Source organism: Miniopterus natalensis, chromosome 17 (assembly GCF_054644295.1).
Source record: "Miniopterus natalensis isolate mMinNat1 chromosome 17, mMinNat1.hap1, whole genome shotgun sequence".
Lineage (NCBI taxonomy): Eukaryota > Metazoa > Chordata > Mammalia > Chiroptera > Miniopteridae > Miniopterus > Miniopterus natalensis.
The window spans coordinates 23,506,044-23,526,367 of record NC_142097.1 but is presented as its reverse complement, the minus strand read 5'-3'; the positions used below and the strand labels follow the sequence as shown (position 1 = coordinate 23,526,367).

General features: G+C 50.9%; 2 protein-coding genes across 3 annotated transcripts; one reads left to right on the top strand and one right to left on the bottom strand.

The window, feature by feature from the left end:
• Positions 1-319: 319 nt before the first annotated feature.
• On the top strand, positions 320-8,154 carry FKBP10 (FKBP prolyl isomerase 10). Its single transcript, XM_016215093.2, has 10 exons — positions 320-915; positions 3,172-3,317; positions 3,660-3,849; positions 3,958-4,103; positions 4,477-4,666; positions 4,810-4,955; positions 5,473-5,665; positions 5,977-6,119; positions 6,317-6,480; positions 6,786-8,154. Exons 1-10 carry the CDS (start codon positions 674-676, stop codon positions 6,969-6,971), a joined length of 1,746 nt encoding a protein of 581 aa, XP_016070579.1. The 5' UTR covers positions 320-673; the 3' UTR covers positions 6,972-8,154.
• A 1,353-nt stretch (positions 8,155-9,507) lies between these two features.
• NT5C3B (5'-nucleotidase, cytosolic IIIB) lies at positions 9,508-19,788 on the bottom strand. 2 transcript variants are annotated; one of them, XM_087826112.1, is made up of 9 exons: positions 19,759-19,788; positions 19,416-19,514; positions 18,899-18,968; positions 18,766-18,812; positions 14,554-14,639; positions 13,658-13,747; positions 11,961-12,123; positions 10,888-11,088; positions 9,508-9,987 (listed from the first exon to the last, which is right to left on the bottom strand). In XM_087826112.1, the coding sequence occupies exons 1-9, from the start codon at positions 19,768-19,770 to the stop codon at positions 9,853-9,855; spliced, it is 903 nt and encodes a 300-aa protein (XP_087682238.1). In that variant the 5' UTR covers positions 19,771-19,788; the 3' UTR covers positions 9,508-9,852. The 2 variants fall into 2 exon arrangements, with proteins under 2 accessions (XP_087682238.1, XP_087682239.1); XM_087826113.1 differs by lacking the exon at positions 19,759-19,788 and having other exon boundaries at positions 18,766-18,828; positions 19,416-19,502.
• Positions 19,789-20,324: the final 536 nt, after the last annotated feature.

Here is a 20,324-nt window from a genome sequence, read left to right as displayed (position 1 = left end):
CCACTCTCCCCACCTGGTTTTACCCTGCACACCCTCCACTCTCCCCACCTCCTCCTACTGGATTTTCTTTCGTCAGAAAGTCCTTCCGACCGTCCAGCTTTTGCAGGACAAAGTAGCTTCTCGTCCCTGGCTAGAGAGGCCGTCCCTGGGACCGTAGGGATGGGGGTAGCACTGAGATATCCTCAGATTCTTAAGCCTCGCCAGTCTCCTGAAGAGGCTTTTGATTTGGGAATGCCAGCGAAAGAAGCGAGGGATGCCTCAGCCCGGCTTTAGGACCCTGGGGGCTCCGGAGGGGAAAAAAAAAACACTGAACTTTTTTTTTTTGGTCTGGAGTCAGCTCGGACTTCTCATCTTTCTGGAGCCTCCCTCCCCTGCTAGGCCCCAGTTCTCTTAGCCCCGGGTGGGGGAAGAGGGGAGAATCTGGAGTTCTTTGTGGTGCATTCCTTGGGCTCAAACACTCTCAGCCTGGCCCCCTCCTCCTATTCCACCGCGGACCCCGCCCGCCGGCTCCGTCTCCCCAGCCCCCATTCCACGTGGACCAGCCTGGGCGGGGGTGGGGAAGGAAGACAGGAAGAGGGGGAGCTAACATAGGGAGAAGGGGGGCGGCGGAGGAGATTGGTGGTGGCTCTTCTTTCCTTCGCCCTCACTGCCGGCCATCCCAGCTCCAGGCACCATGTTCCTCGAGAGCTCCCCCAGCCACACCCTCCTCCGACCCCTGCTGCTGCAGATGTTGATGCTAATGCACGCCGTGGGGAGGGGGCTGGGCCGCGCCAGCCCGGCCGGGGGCCCCCTGGAAGACGTGGTCATCGAGAGGTACCACATCCCCAGGGCCTGCCCCAGGGAAGTACAGATGGGGGATTACGTGCGCTACCACTACAACGGCACTTTCGAGGATGGCAAGAAGTTTGACTCGAGGTAATGGGTTGGGTGGCCCCAGACTCACCACTGCTCTACCCTGAGCTGGGGCCAGGCCCTTGGTTCCCTTGGTACCCTTTTAAGGTCCCTTGCTTCCCTTGGTACCCTTTTAAGCTGTGTCTGCATTCTGGTACTTACTCCTTGATTCCCTAATCCCAAAAACAGCACCTTGGGTGGGGGGCCTCCCAGACATCCATCTCCCCAAAGAGATATCCTCTGCTCTCAATTTCAAACCTTTGCCTCTCCAAGAACCCCGGTTTCTTTCATACAAGCTCCTCATACTCCCCAAAGTGTGTGATAACCAAATGAACCGCTCTATTTACCTACCAGTCCTTTATTTAGAAACAGGAGGAGGGGGATGTTCTTGTCCACAGTGTTGGAAGAGCATGGTCCCTGACGCATGTAAATCCTCTGGTGGTCTCAGCTGGGTACCCCTACATTCCCACCCACCCTGACTCCCTTTCAGGTTCCAGCCCCAGGTTTCAGCACCTTTGTTGTTAGAAAAGAGGGAGTAGAACTTTCTTCTGGAGTCACCAGTAGCCAGTGGTAAAGCAGCCTGCATCATAATTAGATAGGATGAATCTAGGCGTGTAGGGACCCTGTTTGTCTACGTGTCACAGGGTCCTGTCACAGGGTCAGACCTGCCATCCTGGGCTCCTCAGAGGATTTTTATACCTCCCTCTCCGGGTCTACCTGCACCCCCACCTCCCTCCATCTTGTTAGCTCTAGCAGGCCAGTGCTGCCGCCCATCTTGCCAGCCTTAGAGTTTGAGAGACCAGCTTCTCTCTGGTCCTGGCCTTGGGTCTGCTCTGGCAAGTCCACTTCTGTTGGTAGGGGCAGGGCAGGGCTGCATGTCAACCTTGGTTAAACCTTAGGGCTCAGTGATACACAACCCCCCCCACACACACCCCAAGAAGTCAGTTATCTTAGACCCTTCCCCAAAACACACAACTCGTCCCACGGGAAATCAGTGGCCGTGGCTTTGAGGACAGGCAGTATATTGGGTAAGAACACGAACTCCAGAGCCCAAGACCCTGGGTTCAAATTCAGACTGTGACCATGGAAAGGAAATTTTGCCTCTTGAAGCTTCACTTTCTTTAATTTGAAAAATAGAGATTAAAAACAGTCTGAAAAAACTGAGTCCCTACTTCCTAAGGCTGATAGTAGGACTCAAACATGATGATGAATGAAAGTGGCCTTGACACAGTGCCTGGAAGTCCGAAAAGGTTCAGTACTTATTAGCCTTGACTCTGGGGAGGACCAGATGCCCTGATAATGTTTAACTGGTGCTTGGGCCCTCACAACAGCACTGTGAGGGAAGCAGGTCAGTCGTAAAACCAGCTCAGGGGGAAATTGAGGTATAGGCAGTAGCCAGGAGTACAGTCCTGAGCCCTTGATCGCTGGGAGTGGGGGAGGGGTGGGGCTTTGGGGGATGACTTCCCTGGTGGGGACTCTGGGAGCCAGGCTGGGCCCAGTTTATGCAGCACTGAGCCTGGAAAACTCATAATCCATGGCCCCCTTAAGTCAATCTTCCAGCCTCTTAACTTCTGAAAACTTAAATTAAAACTAACTAAAAACAAATAAAAGCCATGGCAGTTTTAGAATAGGCTCTTTCAGAACTGAAAACCAATCCTATCCCCCATCAGCTCTGCTTCCCCTTCCTTTCCTCCTTAGCTAGGCCATGGTGCAGAGGCACAAACAGGGGCTTTGGAGTTACGCACACTACTTATTAACTGTGACCTTGAATAAGTCACTTGGTCTCTCAAGTCTGTTTTTCCCATAAGAAAAATGAAAACAATGTCTCAACTTTTTCTCATAAAAAAAAAAGGAACAATAATGCTCACTTCACAGGGACAAGAATTAAATAAGATCAAGAATGTACACTGCCAAGCAGTTAATCAGCATATCCTAACAGCTCAATAAATGTTCCCCTTCCCTCCAGGAAGCACTTAGCACTCCTTTGCTGTCAACAGATAATTGCAGCAGACAGGCCTGCAGACAGTCCTATCCCAGGGCTATAAAAGCCCCTAAACTCCCCGGGGACTTCCTTTTTGTGACAGCCTAGCCTCTTAAGTTGGGGGTCACGGCTGACCTGGGAGGGAGGTAAGGAGCATGTGGATCTACACCTGTGTAGAGAGAGGGGGATTGTATGTGCATGTGTATGTGCGTATGCACCTATGCATGTACCATGGGCAGAGGGAAACACCTGTGTACACCTGAATCCACTGTACCCCATCTGTCCTCCCTGTCCCCCAGCTATGACCGCAGCACCTTGGTGGCCATCGTGGTGGGTGTGGGGCGTCTCATCACTGGCATGGACCGAGGCCTCATGGGCATGTGTGTCAACGAGCGGAGACGCCTCATTGTGCCGCCCCACCTGGGCTATGGCAGCATCGGTGTGGGTGAGAAGGGCTGGGGCACGGGCATGGGGATGGAGGAGACTAGGAGGTAGAATCAAGGACCCCCAGGGCCAAAAAACTGAAGCTTAGAGAGGGAGAGTGGCTTGCCCAAGGTCAACTGCTTACACAGTATGAACAGTGGCAGGTCTGGGACTAGAGTTTCTATTTCATGCCCCTGGGATGGGAAGAAGGGAAATAACTGGTCCTGGGTGGGATCATAGTTTGACTAGAAGAAGGGAAACTAGTGAGGAGGAGGGGGAGGCCAAGCAGGATGCTCAGCCCTCCACTCCACCCCCACCTTGGGGGCTGCATCAAACATGAGCTCCTGCTGCATGGCCCTCACAGCGGGGCTAATTCCCCCGGATGCCACCCTCTACTTCGACGTGGTCCTGCTGGATGTGTGGAACAAGGCAGATACAGTGCAGGTGAGCACCTTGCTGCGCCCGCCCCACTGCCCCCGCATGGTCCAGGACAGCGACTTTGTCCGTTACCACTACAATGGCACACTGCTAGATGGCACCGCCTTCGATACCAGGTAAGGACTGGAGGGAGCCCTGGGGTCCTGGGGACAGTGGCATGGAGGGTGTCCAAGGTCCATCCTCTCCCTCCTTCAGCAGCATCACCTCTACTTCATTCTCTGCAGCTACAGTAAGGGCGGCACTTATGACACCTACGTGGGCTCTGGCTGGCTGATCAAGGGCATGGACCAGGGGCTGCTGGGCATGTGTCCTGGAGAGAGAAGGAAGATCATCATCCCTCCATTCCTGGCCTATGGCGAGAAAGGCTATGGTAAGGGCAGGCGAGGACTCGGGGATTCTCCAGAAGTGGCTGCCACATATGGTTGCTCAGGTTGTGTACTGCACAAGGCACCCAGCCAGGGAAGCAAGTGGGAGTGAAATCTAGCCCCTGGTGATCATCTCATTAAGAAGGGGTGCTTTATTCTGATTCACACAAAGCTTCATTACGGGCTGGTGGGTGGCTCAGGGAAAACCCAGCTCGGGCCTCACAGGGGGAGCAAGAAACAGGGCTGCTGGGGGCAAAGGAAGGGCTCTGGAGAGCAGGGTTAGCACCTTTTTCAGGGTTCTCACAGAGGCCTTCCCGAGTCTAGAAGGAGCCTGGGTTTGCTCTCCATCTGTATGGTTCAAGCCTATCCCTTCCCCAGGGACTGTGATCCCCCCGCAGGCCTCCCTGGTCTTCCATGTCCTACTAATCGACGTCCACAACCCGAAGGACACTGTCCAGCTGGAGACGCTGGAGCTACCACCTGGCTGTGTCCGGAGAGCCGTGGCCGGGGATTTCATGCGTTACCACTACAATGGCTCACTTATGGATGGCACCCTCTTCGATTCCAGGTCAGGGGGTCCTGAGGAGGGAGGGGCTGGGGGAAGGCAAGAAGCTGGGGTCACCTAGGCAGCAGCTGGGGGTGGCTCTGAGCTGCCTGCAAGGGCAGAGACCCCTCTGACTCCCTTGCTGGCCTCCCCACCTTTTACTGCAGCTACTCCCGCAACCACACGTACAATACCTATGTGGGACAGGGTTACATCATCCCAGGGATGGACCAGGGGCTGCAGGGCTCCTGCATGGGGGAGCGCCGGAGAATCACCATCCCCCCCCACCTCGCCTATGGGGAGAATGGGACTGGTAGGTCTGTTGTACCTCAGTTCCTCTCCTGAACCCCTCACTGACCTTCCTCTGCTCTGCCCCTCTCATCACAAAAACCGGTCATCCACTCAATTCCTGCCACATGGACTCCATCCTTTACTCCAGGACAGTCCCCCCTACTTCTCTTCCATCCTGGAGAAGTGATCCTGAGTTTGGGGGGGGGGGGTGGTTATGGAAAGAATTAGCATAGCCCTAGGAAGCAGAGACCTGGATTTGAGGAAGCCTTAGCATCCTCACCAATAAAATGGGACTAATCACTGTGATCAGCCAGGTAAGTTACTGGGAGGTTGCAAGATGGTGTAAAGGACTTTCTAAATGGCAGGTCCCTCCCTCCCTTGCCCCCTAAAAGAACTGATTCCGTAGACAAACATCCCGTCCCGTCCTGTCCCATCCCATCCCATCCCATTCTCGTTTGAAACCCCAGGGTGGTTTCTTGGAGACCTTGAGTGGCCCTTCCTAGACTCCAAGCTGATCCACTCTCCCATTCTGGTCCCAGGAGACAAGATCCCTGGCTCAGCTGTGCTGATATTTGATGTCCACATCATCGACTTCCACAACCCTGCGGATCCAGTGGAAATCAAGACACTGTCTCGGCCCCCTGAGACCTGCAACGAGACCACCAAGCCTGGGGACTTTGTCCGCTACCACTACAACTGCTCTCTGCTGGATGGCACCAGGCTCTTCTCCTCGTGGGTCTGGGGCAGGGCCAGGGCTGGGCAGGTGGGTGGGCCCAGGTGAGGGGAGTCCTCCTCATAGCACCCCCTTCTCTATAAGTTCCCATCTATGGAAAGCATTAGAGGCAGAAAGGGGAAGAAGGTAAAGCTAGCAGTAGGGGAGCTGAGCCCTCGAGGCCACACTTTAGGGTCAATGGCAAGATGAGAAGGGTGTCATCTCTGAGCCATTGGACCCTGCACTCTGTGGTGTGGGGTGGGCACCAATGGGATGTGAACTGCTGTGGGACAAGGAAGGGCACTGACCTGGAAATCTGCTCTTCCCCCAGGCATGACTACGGGGCCCCCCAGGAGGCAACCCTGGGGGCCAACAAGGTGATCGAAGGCCTGGACACAGGCCTGCAGGGCATGTGTGTGGGAGAGAGGCGGCAGCTCGTGGTCCCCCCGCACCTGGCACATGGAGAGAGTGGGGGTGAGGAGCAGAGACTGGTCTGATCCACCCCCTTGGCCCCTTTCGGATGGTTCTATAAACACCCCATGTCCCACTCTCGAGCCCCCAAGAGGGGTAGCTGAGACCTGCGAGCTGGGGAACACACTGGGCAGGCTGCAATGCCAGGCCCAGACCCTGGTCTGATTAGGACTCTTTCCTTCTCTTCTCCCTCCCTCCAGCCCGAGGGGTTCCTGGCAGTGCTGTGCTGCTGTTTGAGGTGGAGCTGGTATCCCGGGAGGAGGGGCTGCCAGAAGGCTACCTGTTTGTGTGGCACCAGGACCCTCCCGCCAACCTGTTTGAAGACCTGGACCTCAACAAAGATGGCGAGGTCCCCCCAGAGGAGGTGGGTGAGGAGTTCAATCCTTATAACCATTCCTGCACTCTCACCTTGCATGGTGGCACCTAGCAAGAACATGGTACATGTTCCACCATCCTGTCTGCGCTCGTGTTCCTGCCCCTCTGCTGGGTCCCTGTGCCTTAGGTTCCTTTTCCCTGCCTTCTCTCCTGGCACCCATGAGCCCTGGCCCTGCTCAGGATCCCAGCACCAGTTCCTCTCCTCTCAGTCTTCACTGGCTGGCTTCCTCTGGTCCACCCAAAGCTGCTTGGGCAAGACCCTCACGCCCACCCTCCCCTGGCCCTCTTCCCCAGTTCTCCACCTTCATCAAGGCTCAAGTCAGTGAGGGCAAAGGACGCCTCATGCCAGGGCAGGACTCAGAGAAAACCATAGGGGACATGTTCCAGAACCAGGACCGCAACCAGGATGGCAAAATCACCATCGAGGAGCTCAAGCTGAAGTCTGACGAGGACCAGGAGCGGGTTCATGAGGAGCTCTGAGAGCACAGCTTGGGCCTGGGCCCAACACCAACGCCCACTTCTGGGGGACAGTGGGCACTGGGGTTGACTTCCAACAGTCACCCACCCCTCTGCTGGGATGAGGTCTGAGCGCATCTAAAAAGTGGTCAGAGGAGATAACTCTGGTCTTCTCACCAACCCAAGTGTAAAATCCACAGCACAGACCTCTACTTGGTTTTTCTCTTCCAACCCCACACTGCTTCCATACAAGTTTGGGAGTTACAAAGGCAATCAGGGGATTGATGGAGTCTGGGGTTGGATGGGGCCATTGCTGGCCCCTCACCCACGCCTCCACATCACTGCTGAGCATGGCCAAGCTCATCATTTCTTTATTTCCCCAAACTTCCCTGTTTGTACTTTTCCTCACCATCCCCAATCTTGCCCCACTTCCTAATGTCAGCTCCTAGGACCATGGGCCAGGGCTGGAAGAGCCCCCCCTTCCTCCCACAGCTCTGGCTGGCTCCAAAGAAAGGGGGCAGCTCCAGGAGAGCAGTCCTACCACACCTATACCCCACTCACCCGTCCTGTGCCCCCTTGCTGCTGGGGTACCCTCAGGGAACTGCAGGTCAGGGCTGGGTTTTGTGTCACCTTTCATCCCTAAAGAAGGCTGCCTTTTCTAAGGGACTGGGGAGGAAGAAAGTAAAAGGGCAGGGGTGAGGAAACCTACTTAGATGGGTCATAGAGCTATGAAATGAAATCCTTGGTTTGGAGCTGAGATAAACTTGGAAGGGCTCACTGGGGACTGAGGGGTGAAGGGAGTGGGCAGAGCTCTGCACACTCAAGGCTACACTAGTGTCAGATCTCTTTCTCCTTTGTGACAAATAAAAGACTAAACCAGAGGCCCCAGGAAGTGGTCTTTCATTCGGGGGAGGCCCTTAGACCCAAAGATTGAGAAGAAAGGGTAACAAAGCAGGATGTCTCCATACCTGTGAGCTCAAGACAGGTCCCTAGGTCTTGGTCTCCTCCTGGAACTTCCTGCCTCCCTGAGATCCAACCCAGGGGCCCTAGTCCTGGAAAGAGAGCCCTGGTCTGCCAGAGGGAATAGAGGAGTGGGGCCTACAGGGGAGGTGCGGAGAGATGATCCTTGTCTCCTAATTGTCTCAAGTGAATAGGAAGATGAGGTCTCTGACCTCAAACACAACATGCAAAGCTCAAAGATTAAATCACATAGGTCAGATTCCACTTTCACATGGATCATTTTCAATACTACAATCTTCCCACTTCTCCTTCCTCCTGGCTGCAGGCCATCACCACCTGCCCGATGTTCCTTCTTCACAGGAAAGATAAAGAGTTCAAATCCCGGGTGTCTTGGGAGAGGAATTGGCTTCAGCCACCAGTCAGGCCATCTGCCTTCACCTGCCCTGCTGGACTCTGGCCAGTACAATGGAGATGACCCAAAGCATTTGAAGACATGGGTTGGAAGAGGTGCTTGAGAGAGAAAATGACGGAACTGGTGACTGAATTGTCCCCAAAAGCACTGGTTTTTTGCCCAGGATACCCTGAGAGATGTGACCTCTCCCCATGGCCACTTCTTGTCCTAAAGCATCCCAGAGGCACCTCAGGGTCTGACAGTGGCTACGGGCCCAGCCTTAGTTGGTAATCACTCCTCCCCAAAACTTAACAGAGCGGCCCATGTGCAGGCAGCATGATGCAGGCCTGGCTTTGGTCAGAAATACCCTAACCTAGCTCTAGCTCCTAGCTGCGGGGTTTGGGTGAGTTACTGGTCTTTTCTGGGCCACCTATAAACTGGAACTACCTGCAGGGTCACTGTGAGGATTAAATGGCACACATATAGGGACCTCAGCGGGATTCAATCCATAGTCCCAAGACTTTTCCCTTCTGATCTACAGATAAACATGTTTCCAATAGCCAGGCATCTTTGGGAAGGGTGAGGGACTGAATTTCTCTGAGGACAAGCTAAGAAAACACCAGGTAAAGTGGCTGGTCTACAGTTTTTCTTCAAAAGGTACCCTAGAGAGGTTTCAGCTAGTTATTCACCAAGTCAACAGGGAGGGGAGAAGGGGGAAAACTGCCCAATAGAACAAGACAACAGAGCACAAACCACTTCTAGTATACTTGGCCACAGAGCGACTTCTCCCTTCAGGTCCCTGGTCCCAACCCTCCTTAAGTCACCCATTTTAGTGGCCCTGGACCCACAAGAGGAGGAAGGACTGGAATCAAGGGCACCAGGGAAAATCAACACCCAAATGGATCCCTTTGGGGACCTCTAAAGGGGCTCTGCAGACAGGGTTGGCCAGACTCAATTGAAGTTTATAAAGTTTAACAGCTGCATCAGAATAAAGTCAAACCATTCCAGGTCAGAAACACCCTTCCAAGCCTGCCTACCCACCCTGATCCCTACAGACAAATTTAGGCTGTGCTCAGAGGGTCTTCTGGGCTAATTCAGTGGTTTTCAAATTGTATTCCATGGAGCCCTAGTGGCTTCTTGAAGATTCCTGCACCTCCAGGACCAAAAGGTACAGGCTTTAACCCCCCAACCTCCAAATCAGAACAGCTCTGGGTTTTCCTTTTTTATTTTGATCTGCTTCACACAGTCGATTTGTTTGAAGAACAGCTTTCCATGTTAAACATTTTTGAAAAGAAGAATCCTGGACCAAATGATCCCCAGAATGCAAACACCCCACAGGTCCGATTCATCTGGACTGGCTTTTGCTGCCTCCCTCAGGCCTTGGAGAACTCAAACAGAATGTGCCAGGGAAAGGAGGAGGGGAGGGCGAGGACCCAGTTGCTTGGGAATGGCCTGGACTATCCTCTGTACACACCAGGTTCACAACAGAGCAGCCTCCCAGGGAGGCTCCCCTCCCTGCCACGGCCGGCTGAGACCGGCCCTGCGCCTGCGCACTCACGAGCCCTGCATCTCCACCCAGTCCCCCTGGTGCAGGATGTGCTGCAGCAGCCTGTTGACCACCTCCAGCGTCTCGTCCTTCTCCAGCACAATGTCATACGAGTCCATGTAGTGCTCCCGCTGCTCCTCCACCTGGCCCGGGGGAGGGGTGACAGAGAGGCCCTGAAATGGAAATGCCCTGCCCTCTGCCCACTGCCTCTGCCTCTCAATCACCTGGGGCTAGGGGAGGAGAGCACTCAAGCCAAATGCTCCTAGAGGAGTTCAAGGTCACAGGGCCTGCCTTTTGGAGACACAGATGGCAATGGGCAGGCATAGGCTGCCACAATAAACTCCGAGATTAATGTCAAAAGGACAGTAACAAGGATTAAAATGTAAGAACTAGATGTTATCTCTATCTGGATTGAATTTCCACAGGCTCAAGCATTCTGGGGGACTTAGGCACGTGCTGGCTGAGGGTAAGGACTAGTGGCCTTCCAGCCTGATACCATACTGTAGCCCTTTATGACCACACTGTTTTCACCCGTCGGCCTCTTGTCTGTTCTCTAACTTGGAAACCCACATCCTAAAATACTGACACCTCCCATCTCAATCATGCCTTACAGGTATGATTTAGGAGGACTGGTAATCAGCCCCGCCACTTCCTAAACTATGTCACCTTGGGCAAGTTACTTAACCTCCTCGCCTGTTTCCTTATCTGTAAAGTGGCATAACAGTCACTACCTCAAAGGTTGTTGTAAGGATTAAATGGGTTCATGTCCCTGGTGTATGGTGAGCACTCAGCAAGCAGGGGCTCCAATGAAATGCCTGGCATCACTCTGTCTCTGAACTCATTCATCACTGGGTATCTCTTATTTTCCTGTGAGAATATGGAATACTGTCTTGAAGAATATGGATTGAGTCTTACGTCTGTACCTCTAATACTTAATACAGTGTCTAGTTTTAAAACACTCAGAAGGTGTTTGACAAGCATTTGTTAACAGAAACTGAAGGAGAAGCAAGCTCTGAAGGAGGAAGCCCTGGACCCCTACCTACCTTGTCATTTAGGAAGCCAATCTTGAGAATGTTCTCCACCCCTGGAACCCCATCGGCCATAGTGAGGTCCCCCATGGTGTCTCCCAGCAGGAGGATGTTGGTTTTGCCCTGAAGCTGTTGGAAGTAACTGGAATTCTCGCACACGGAGCTGTTCTTGTTGTATGTGTGTATGAGCTGGCCCTTGAATCCCTGTAGGAAACCCTAAATGACCAAGAAAAGAGACAGACAGAAGGGCTACAGGGACCCGTCCAGTGCCAGTGTACCACTGTCTCTGTCACAGAGGAAAGGAAATCCTGAAAGCCATAGAAAACACCAAAACAATGTAGAGCTTGTGGGCCAGACTTAGCCTATTTTTTTTTTTTCCGACTTAGCCTATTTTTGTAAATCAAGTTTTACTGGCACACCGCTGTGCCTATTTGTTTACATCTTGTCTATGGTTGCTTTTCCACATAGCAGAGCAGAGTAGTTGCTATAGAGGTCATACAGCCCATAAAGCTGAAGATACTTGGCTAAAGTTTATAACCCCTGGTTTAAACTTTTAAACTAACAGAAGCCATCAAATATAGTTGGTCACCTACCCTGGTGGAAACATGAAGCCTGTGATACAAGCACTGTTCAGGCTACATGTAAGCTAAGCCTCAGCTGGGGGCCACGTCCTAACCATATTTCAAAGGCATGGAAATTCTCGCCACTGGTTTTAAGGGAAAAAAGTTAGAACGTGGGTGAGTCGGGGCAACTAGCCTCTGGCTCTAGAAAAACAAGTCAAAGTCCAAGACCTTGAGTACCTAGGATGGCACATGACCCATGACAGTGACTTGGGGCCTGGTTAACCCCTAAACTAGGTCCCCCATGGCAGAGAAAGCTGACTGTTGGCCAAACACCAAAGAGCAGGTCCTTCAAAAGTAACTGTCTTTAGCTCGCATAAATGAATAAATAAATGCCTGAGGACACAGAAACCAGCACGTCTTCCACCCCCTTTCCTCCCCAGGTCAGAGTTAATGTTTAGGGTGAAGCTCCCTGGATGGTAGCTCCCACCCCTTGTCTATTCCCAGTCCCAAAGAGATTTGGCTCACATTTTCATCAAAATCCATGTAGTTAGACACAATGTGGATGTTGGGGTGAAACATTTTCACCTGTCGGATAATTTCTTCCAAGACATCACCAATGCCCGCGGAAAAGATGAAAAGGGGGATGTTGTTTTGGTAGAGGGTGTTGAAGAACACCTTGTATCCATCCCTGGAAAGAGATGAATGGATTCTGAAATTGCACTGCCTCGACTACTGTTCTTTATTTTCTACTTGGGTTATATATTTTTAGATTTTTTAAAAAAACATTTTTAACTGAGGTATAAAATACATACAGTAAGTGGTTAATGTGTACCAATCTTAAGTGTTCAGCTCAATTAATATCGACATATGTACACACCCATGTAATTACCAATCAGATCAATGTTCCATCGTGTCTCGCCCAGTCAATGCCATCCTCCCCTATTTTTACTTCATATCACCACTGATTAGTTTTGCCTGTCCCTGAACTTCATATGAATGGACTCATACTTTGTTTGTTTTTTAAATACAGTTGACCCTTGAATAACACGAGGGTAAGGGGTGCTAACCCCCTGTGCAGTCGAAAATCCATGTGTAACTTTTGACTCCCCAAAAACTTAACTACAGTTGTCCCTCAGTATCTGCAGGGGAACTAGTTCCAGGGCCCCATGGATACCAAAATCCAAGGCTAAACAAGTCCCTTATATAAAATGGCATAGCCCTGGTTGCTGTGGCTTAGTTGGTGGGGCATCATCCCATGCACCAAAAGGTTGCTGGTTTGATTCCCAGTCAGGGCCCATGACAGGGCTGCAGGCTCAATCCCCGGTAGGGGGCATGCAGGAGGCAGCCAAGCGATGTTTCACTCTCATATCGATGTTTCTATCTCTCTTACCCTTTCCCTTCCTCTCTAAAAATCAATTAAAAAATAAACTAAAATGGCATAGAACAATGCATACAGTTGGCCCTCCACATCTACTGACTCCTAATTGCAAGTCAAAAATACTGTTTTCAATCTGCAGTTAGTTGAATCCACAGATGCGAAACTTGGAAGGCCAACTATATATTTATTAGAAAATGACCCACGTATAAGTGAACCCACACATTCAAACTCATGCTGTTCAAGGGTCAACTGTAAAATATAACCAGGCAGCTATCCTGGAGCAAATTCATTGAGAACACCCCACCCCACCCCAGCACTTACTGGGTCTGCACACGTCTCTACTCTCTTAGCTTTTCATGAGCTGGCCTCTCCCCAGTTAGGACAGATCCTTAAGGACAGACACCCATGCCAACTCCTTCCTCTATGTGCCCTCATCCCTCCTCCTCCAGTAAAGAACACTCTAGCACAGGCTGCTGTACTGTGAAGGCTGCCAGTGATCAATGGTCCCAGGCCAGCCAACTCCCATGTCGGGATAAAGAATGCCAGTCAACATGGAGACCCCAAAAGTCTTTCTATCATTAAGAAAAATGAGCTAGATGATGTTTGTTCCAGGGGATGAAGCCCTGCTCACACTCACTACATCCACTGCCAGCAGACTGCTTCCTAGGAAGCACCCAAGGGTAGAAAATCCTTCAGCCGTATCCAGAGAGGGAAAGCAAGAGCTTCCCCACTTCAAGTGCTCATGGAGCTAGGTCTCTTCCAGCAACGAAATCTTCTCCACTCCTTCCCAGCCTCTTTTAGTGAGCAAACCAGTTTCAAATGTTTTCCAGAGCAAGCAGCTTACCTAAGCATTGCATTGGACTCTTTGACCACCTGGGCTATCTGACACTTCTGAATCTTCTGCTTACACAGGAGATTGTGTGCTCTGGTCCACCTAGAAATAAACATCCCACAAACCCTGAATTCAAATCACGAAGTTAGTAAAGTGACCTTTCCCTTTTCAGGGCCAAGTCCCCTCTGGAAGTATTGACAATGGAGGGGGCCTCCTCCTTTTCCACAGAGCCATTACCTGGAGGACCCTGGCTGTCCTCAAAAAGAGGGTACACCCTGGCAAGTGTGGCTCAGTTGGTTGGAGTGTCGTCCTGTATACCTAAAGGTTGTGGGTTCGATTCCCAGTCAGGGCACATACCAAGGTTGCAGGTTCAATCCCCGGTCAGGGTATGTACAGAAGATAACCAACTGATGTTCTCTCTCACACTGATTTTTTTTTTCTCTCTCTCTCCCCGTACCTTCCCCTCTCTCTAGAATCAGTAAGCATATCCTTGGGTGAGGATTAAAAAAACAAAAGAGGGTGAGAAAGCAACACACCTGAGAGACAAGAGGTGAGTGAGTTAACTGCTAAAGTCAAAGCTCTTCTGAATCCCTTCCTCTGTGACCCCACTCTGGAGAACTGGCACTCTGTCCAGTGATACTGGTTTCTATAGGAAGACATCTCCCCAGAGCACTTATTCCCCCACACCAAGGGGCTTCTAACTCATCCCAAGGATTCTTGGTGGGCCCCCACTCTGGCAGCAGTCACAAGTAGCTCCAGGTGTGTGTGGACAATTTGTTCTACTAGCTGGGCCTGTGGCATTCAGTTAAGCACCCAGGAAGGTAAGGAACTCTGTCATCTCATCAAAGCTCAGGAAAAATACCCTCCCTCCTAGACCGGACACTTTCACCACCACCACCATAACTTACCATTCTACCATATGAGGTAACTTCTCTTTGACAGTCCGGTGTGGGTCAATCTCAATTGGGTAATAGTGGTGAAAGAGTGCTTTCAGCTGGGGCATCCAAAGGAACAGGAAAGCCATTAGTCCCTCAAGTTTTCCCCAGCAAAGTCCTACTATTTAGCATGAGAAAAAAATCACCTAGAATACGAAACTTCATGTAAGGGAGAAACTGGATCCTAAGAGCTAGTGGGGCACCCCTTTGCACTCACCCAGAAATAAGGTCTAAGAATCAACAATGTAAAGAGCTTTGCTATCAGATAAGAGGGTGGCCAGGATTTGTTATTAACTAGCTCAGTCATCAGGGCTTAACCAGTAAGAATGATTTAATGCTGTTTTCCAAAATGTGGTATACTCTCAGGTAAGAGACGAGTTAACTCCAGGGGATACATGGATAAACACTTTGTTAGTTGTGGATTCATTTTAATCTATGTTAGAAAAAAACTAGCACATCAAACTCATGCTCTCACAAAGATTATTTCTTTTGTAAGTTAATCACATTCAGATCTTTTAAAAATATATTTAGTACAAACCATATATATATATGGCAAAAAAAAACACACCCAAAATCACAAAAGTGGAACTAGAAAAAACTGTAGTTTGGGACACAGCATGTTAGTGGATGACTCCATCACAATGTCAACATTGAGTGAACTACTGCATGAGCATCTATAGGTGCCTCCTCTGTCTTAGGTTCTCTTCCACATGCCAACACTTGCCACCTTCTAGAGAGTGATCATATGTTCCACAGGGCCAGTCAGTAACAGTGCCCAATACAAATGGGAATTGACTGGGTATAAAATTTTAACATATGCATGGTCTCAGACTATTATGAGATCAAATGGAGTCCCTGACCATGGGTCCAAAAAAGGGTTAAATGCAAAAATCACACATTGACCAAAGCAGAAAGCTCCTGAAATGTATTAAGGGTTTGCAATGTGTGTGGGTTTTGTTTTCGTATTTTTTGGGGGGATGAAAGAACATTTTTCTAAAAGTACAACAGAACTCAACAGAAGAATATAATTTTTTTTTCAATCCTCACCTGAGGATTTTTTTCCACTGCTTTTTAGAGAGAGTGGGAGAGTGAGGAACATGGATGTGAGAGAGACACACTGATTGGTTGCCTCCTTCACATGCCCCAACAGGGGCCAGGGATCGAGCCTGCAACCGAGGTACGTGCTCTTGGCCGAAATCGAACCTGGGACCCTTCAGTCTGTGGGCTGCTGCTCTAACCACTGAGAAAAACTGGCTAGGGCTACAATTCTTTTTAAAGAAGAAAAAGCCCTGGTCTGTGTGGCTCAGTTGGTTGACTGCCATCCCATGCACCAAGAAGTTGCCAGTTTGGTTCCCAGGTCGGGGCACATGCCTGGGTTGTGGGCTCGATCCCCAGTATGGGGCATAAAGGAGAAGGCAAATGGATGTCTCTTCCTCTCCCTCTAAAATCAATAAAAATATTAAAAATAAAAATAATAAAAAAGAAGAAAAAGATTTCATATATAAACTTTGCTTTATTAATTTTTTCAGGAGCCCGTCAACACCCAAAAACTTTTATCTGAGAGAAGGCAGTCAAACCTACTGTCTTATATGTGGATGCAGCTTCCTGGAAGCTGATAAATCAGGTATTCAAGGAACCAAAAAAAGTGACCTGCTAGCCCAGCTAGAGTGGCTCAGTTGATTGGACATAATCCTGTGCATTGAAAGGTTGCCAGTTCTATTCCCAGTCAGGGCACATACCTGAGTTGTGAGTTCGATCTCTGGTCAGGGCACATACAGAAGGCAACCAATCGATGTTTCTCTCTCACACTGATGTATCTATATCTCTCTCTCTCCCTCCATCTCTCCCTCCCTCCCTCTCTCCCTCTCTCTCTCTCTCCCCCCTTCCTCTCTCTAAGCATGTCCTCAGGTGAGGATTTAAAAAAAAGTGACTTGCTAAAAGCTGTCAGTGGTGGAGCCAGAACCTACCTCAAGCTAAAAGTGGCAACCCAAGAGAGAGGTTTTAGAAATATAAGAACAATCCATAATCCACTGCCCATCTTTTTTTTTTTTAATGAACTTCAGATAACAATCAATAATTGTTAATTAACTTAAAAAATATATATGTTTCTATTGCTGGTTGGGCATGGCTCAGCGGTTGAGCATCAACCTAGGATCCAGGAGATCAAAATTCGATTCCAGGTCAGGGCACATGCCCGGGCTGTGGGCTCGGTCCCCAGTCCCAGGCTTGCAGGAGACAGCCGATCGCTGACAACTATCTCATTACTGATGTTTCTCTCTCTCTCTCTCTCTCCCCCTCTCCCTTCCTCTCTCTGAAATCAATAAAGACATATTAAAAATTAAATAAAAAAATGTTTCTATTAATTTTTTTTTTTAGAGAGAGAGAGGAAGGGAGAGGGAGAGAGTGATAAAAGAGAAACATCAATTTGCTGCCTCCTGCATGCCCCCTATTGGGGATTGGGCTGCAACCTGGGCAGGTGCCCTGACCGCAATCTAACCAGCGAAGTCTTGGTGCATGGAACGACATTCAACCAACTGAGCTATACCGGCCAGGCTCCACTGCCCTCTTAATACCAAGTAATCCTGACAGAGTATTGAAAAAGCTAACCAACATAACAAACTACTTAGTATTCAATTTAACGAGTTTCATAATGTAGTGGAACTAAATGATGGAGTTGGAAGAGCTAACCAATATGACAGACCAACAGACCACTTGGTATGTGATTTAGTGAATTTCATAACATAGGGGAACTAAATGATGTAGCTAGCTATTCAGCAGAGAGAGCTCAGCAACGTGCAGAGAAATGTGCAGTTAGCACAGCTCTGCCCTGGCAAAGAGGATCCTGACGGGAAGAACGTGGAACAAAGTAAAAAGAACTCCAAGGCTACAGAGGGATCACTTTACAATATTTGTATGTATCTTATGGAAATCGGAGTTATTGTACACTGGCATTAATTCAGATGTCTTTCTTGACACTGGCTGCCTTACCAAGAAAATCATTATCAAGGAAAGAACATAATGTAGTGGAAAGAGTTTGGGACAGAATCAGATCTATGGGAAAGTCAAGCTCTGCATCCTGCTGTGTAACCTTCGGTAAGTTGCTCAACCTTTCCAAACCTGTTTTCTCATCTGTTAGATGGACACAGTAATGGTTCTATTCATCTCTCGAAGTTGTGGGAGGGTTAAATAACAAACATTGAGGTCTTTTGTAAAGTCTATAGCTAGCAGTGAGCATAACGTCCATACTCTAACTATCAATTGAGACAGGCCAGTAAGCCAGGACAAGTGGAGTAGGGAACTGAGACAGATAGCTGAACAAACCGACAGAACAATTTACAGCAGATACAGAAGGTCACCTCCCTAGAAATAACATGTTATTTTTCAGCTCCAGACCCAGAAAAGCAGCAAAGCCAGGTGGGCGACACCAGGACCAGCTGCAAAGACTACGGACCCCCTTCCCTGACACTGACTGACCAATCAGTGGAGACGACGACCCTGAAGGAGCACACCTAGAAAACTGATGAATATTCTGCTGAAACCCTCCCCTGAGACCTCCCCTAAGATTCCTGCCTGCAAGAGAGAGATAAAAGGACCCAGCATTCGTGTTCTCCCTCCCAGGAGTCCCCAGGGAGAGCACACCCATGCCCTTCCCGCTGCCTTCTTTCCCCAGAGGCATGCATCTCCTAAACCCTAAGGGACCCCACGAGGATTTCAATCAGGGCAGCAATGGGCAGCAACATCATCCTGGGGAAACCCCCTGAACCTGTCCCCAAGGTCCCCTTTTCTCTGACTTCTTAGTGAGCCAAAACAGACCAGCCTAGGCTCATTTCCCCAGCCATTCCTTGTTTCACTGTCCCCAGCTTTAATAAATGTCCTCTAAAATTCACCTGGACTCATATTGTGAAATTTTTCCTGCACGAAGTCAAGAACCCACACACTACCTTACCGGCTGGCCAGGGGCAGACCCAACTCAGGGCCAGGTCCCCCTGCTGGTAACAATATGTCTTGACCAACAAGGAAAAGCTATCCAAGTGCATTAAAACTAGGTCCACCTGAGCAAAAGAAGAAACGTTTTTTTAAAAATGAATCTTCTAAGGTCTCTACCCTGGAATCTTTGGTCCTGACCAAGGGCCATACGAAGCAATATATGATAGAGACTCTGAGCAAAGAAGGGGGGTAACTCACCTCTTTCCGGCAGTCCTCGCTGATGATCTTACTGTTATCCAGAATATCTACAAAAACACAAAGCTCCTTTCACTCGCCCCTTAGAAACCATCATCTTGTCAAGCCCAACAAAGCAAGTTAGTATGTGACTTACTGTGGGAAGAAGGGCATGGCATTCCATTATAGGAAGACCTGCTCAAGGTCCTGTCAAAGTCAGAAATGACCTAAAATGCAAAAGAGAGATGATGCCTAGAATAGGCTCCTTCTGGGGTGGCCGTGTCAGCCTGGGAGGATGATTATGAAAGTCAAAAGTGCTCAGTGTCCAGAACGTGGGCAAAGCCCTGCAGGAGTTAGGGAGGGCTACAGAGGGAAGGCAGAACTAATCTTGGTCAGTCCAGAGCTAACCCTGAGGACCACCGTAGGGAGGCGGGGAGGGGGGTGGTAATTAAAGGAAGCAGCGTGACCTTCCTGAGAAATTAGAAATCTAGGTTTTTAGGGCAGGCGGGCTCTCCCCCAAGGCAATACAGGCGAACCAACTTGCTGGCCCTTGGGCCCCCAGCCGTTTCTAGGGGCCGAGGGCTTGCAGGTGTCGCAACAACGCGGGAAGACCCACGGGCAGGACGCCTCCACCGCCGCCCCCGACCCGCCGGCCCGCCCTCGCCCCGCGGTACCTGTAAGCGGTCTCGCCCGCCCCTGCGGAGGGCGCCCACGATCTCCTGCACCCGCCCGGGCTGCCGCATCAGGACCGTGGCCTTCATCTGGGTGCTCACCTGTCCCGAGACCCGAGAGAACGGCTGACCCCGGCACCGCGCTGGGCCCAAGGGGAGCCGGGGGCTCGCCTGGGCACCCCTGCGAGGCAGGGCGGGGGACGCGGGAGGTGGAGTGGAGGCTCCGGCCCGGCTGGGGCACCTACTGGCCGGGGTGGCGCGGCTGGGCCGAGGCGCCCCGCTGGGGTCCTCCGCGCGCCCCGGGACTCGGGGTCCGCGCCACGCCGCAGGATTCCCCCCGCCTCACCTCCTCAGCCATGGTGCTCGCAGCCGCGGGAGCAGCGCCGGGAGGACGACCGCCCCGCCGCCGCACTGCGCAGGCGTCGGCCCGCCCCCGGCCCGGGGACTGCGGGCGGGCGCCCGGCGGGGCCTCCACAGGCTGCGTCCAGGGGGCGCTGTGCCGCAAGGGGGGAAGACCTGGGGGAGGGCTCTGTGTTGAGTGAGGGTGACGGTCCCAAGGAACTGGGGTTCCTGGGTGCCACTCTTTCTGGAGTAAAAACCCTAGCAAGTGTGGCCGGTTCCAGGCTTACAGTTTGCATGACAAAAAAAGCCGCTGGACCCGAGGGAATGGGAAGGAGCCATAAAGTGAGTTCTGTTGGGGTGGGGAACCCTTTTTCCGCCAAGGGCCGTTTGGATATTTAGAACATCATTCGCGGGCCATACAAAATTATCAACTTAAAATTTATCTATAGAAAAAGCTCCTAGATTTATTGAATTTCCAGTCCTGCCTGGGGTTGCCTTGGCAGGGCCAGACCTACAGGGCCCTGGCTGGGGGTTCCCCACCCCAGGGGAAAAGTTTCTGGGCCCACTCCT

What these genes read in the sequence shown, in the direction of transcription:
- NT5C3B (XM_087826112.1), bottom strand. An exon ending in GCCATGCCCTTCTTCCCACA is followed by an intron (nt 18,813 to 18,898) that starts GTAAGTCACATA and finishes GTGTTTTTGTAG; the next exon opens with ATATTCTGGATAACAGTAAG. An exon ending in ACATGGATTTTGATGAAAAT is followed by an intron (nt 11,089 to 11,960) that starts GTGAGCCAAATC and finishes TTGGTCATTTAG; the next exon opens with GGTTTCCTACAGGGATTCAA.
- FKBP10 (XM_016215093.2), top strand. Translation starts at nt 674, where the DNA reads ATGTTCCTCGAGAGCTCCCCCAGCCACACCCTCCTCCGACCCCTGCTG. An exon ending in CTATGGCAGCATCGGTGTGG is followed by an intron (nt 3,318 to 3,659) that starts GTGAGAAGGGCT and finishes TGGCCCTCACAG; the next exon opens with CGGGGCTAATTCCCCCGGAT. An exon ending in GGCACCAGGCTCTTCTCCTC is followed by an intron (nt 5,666 to 5,976) that starts GTGGGTCTGGGG and finishes CTCTTCCCCCAG; the next exon opens with GCATGACTACGGGGCCCCCC.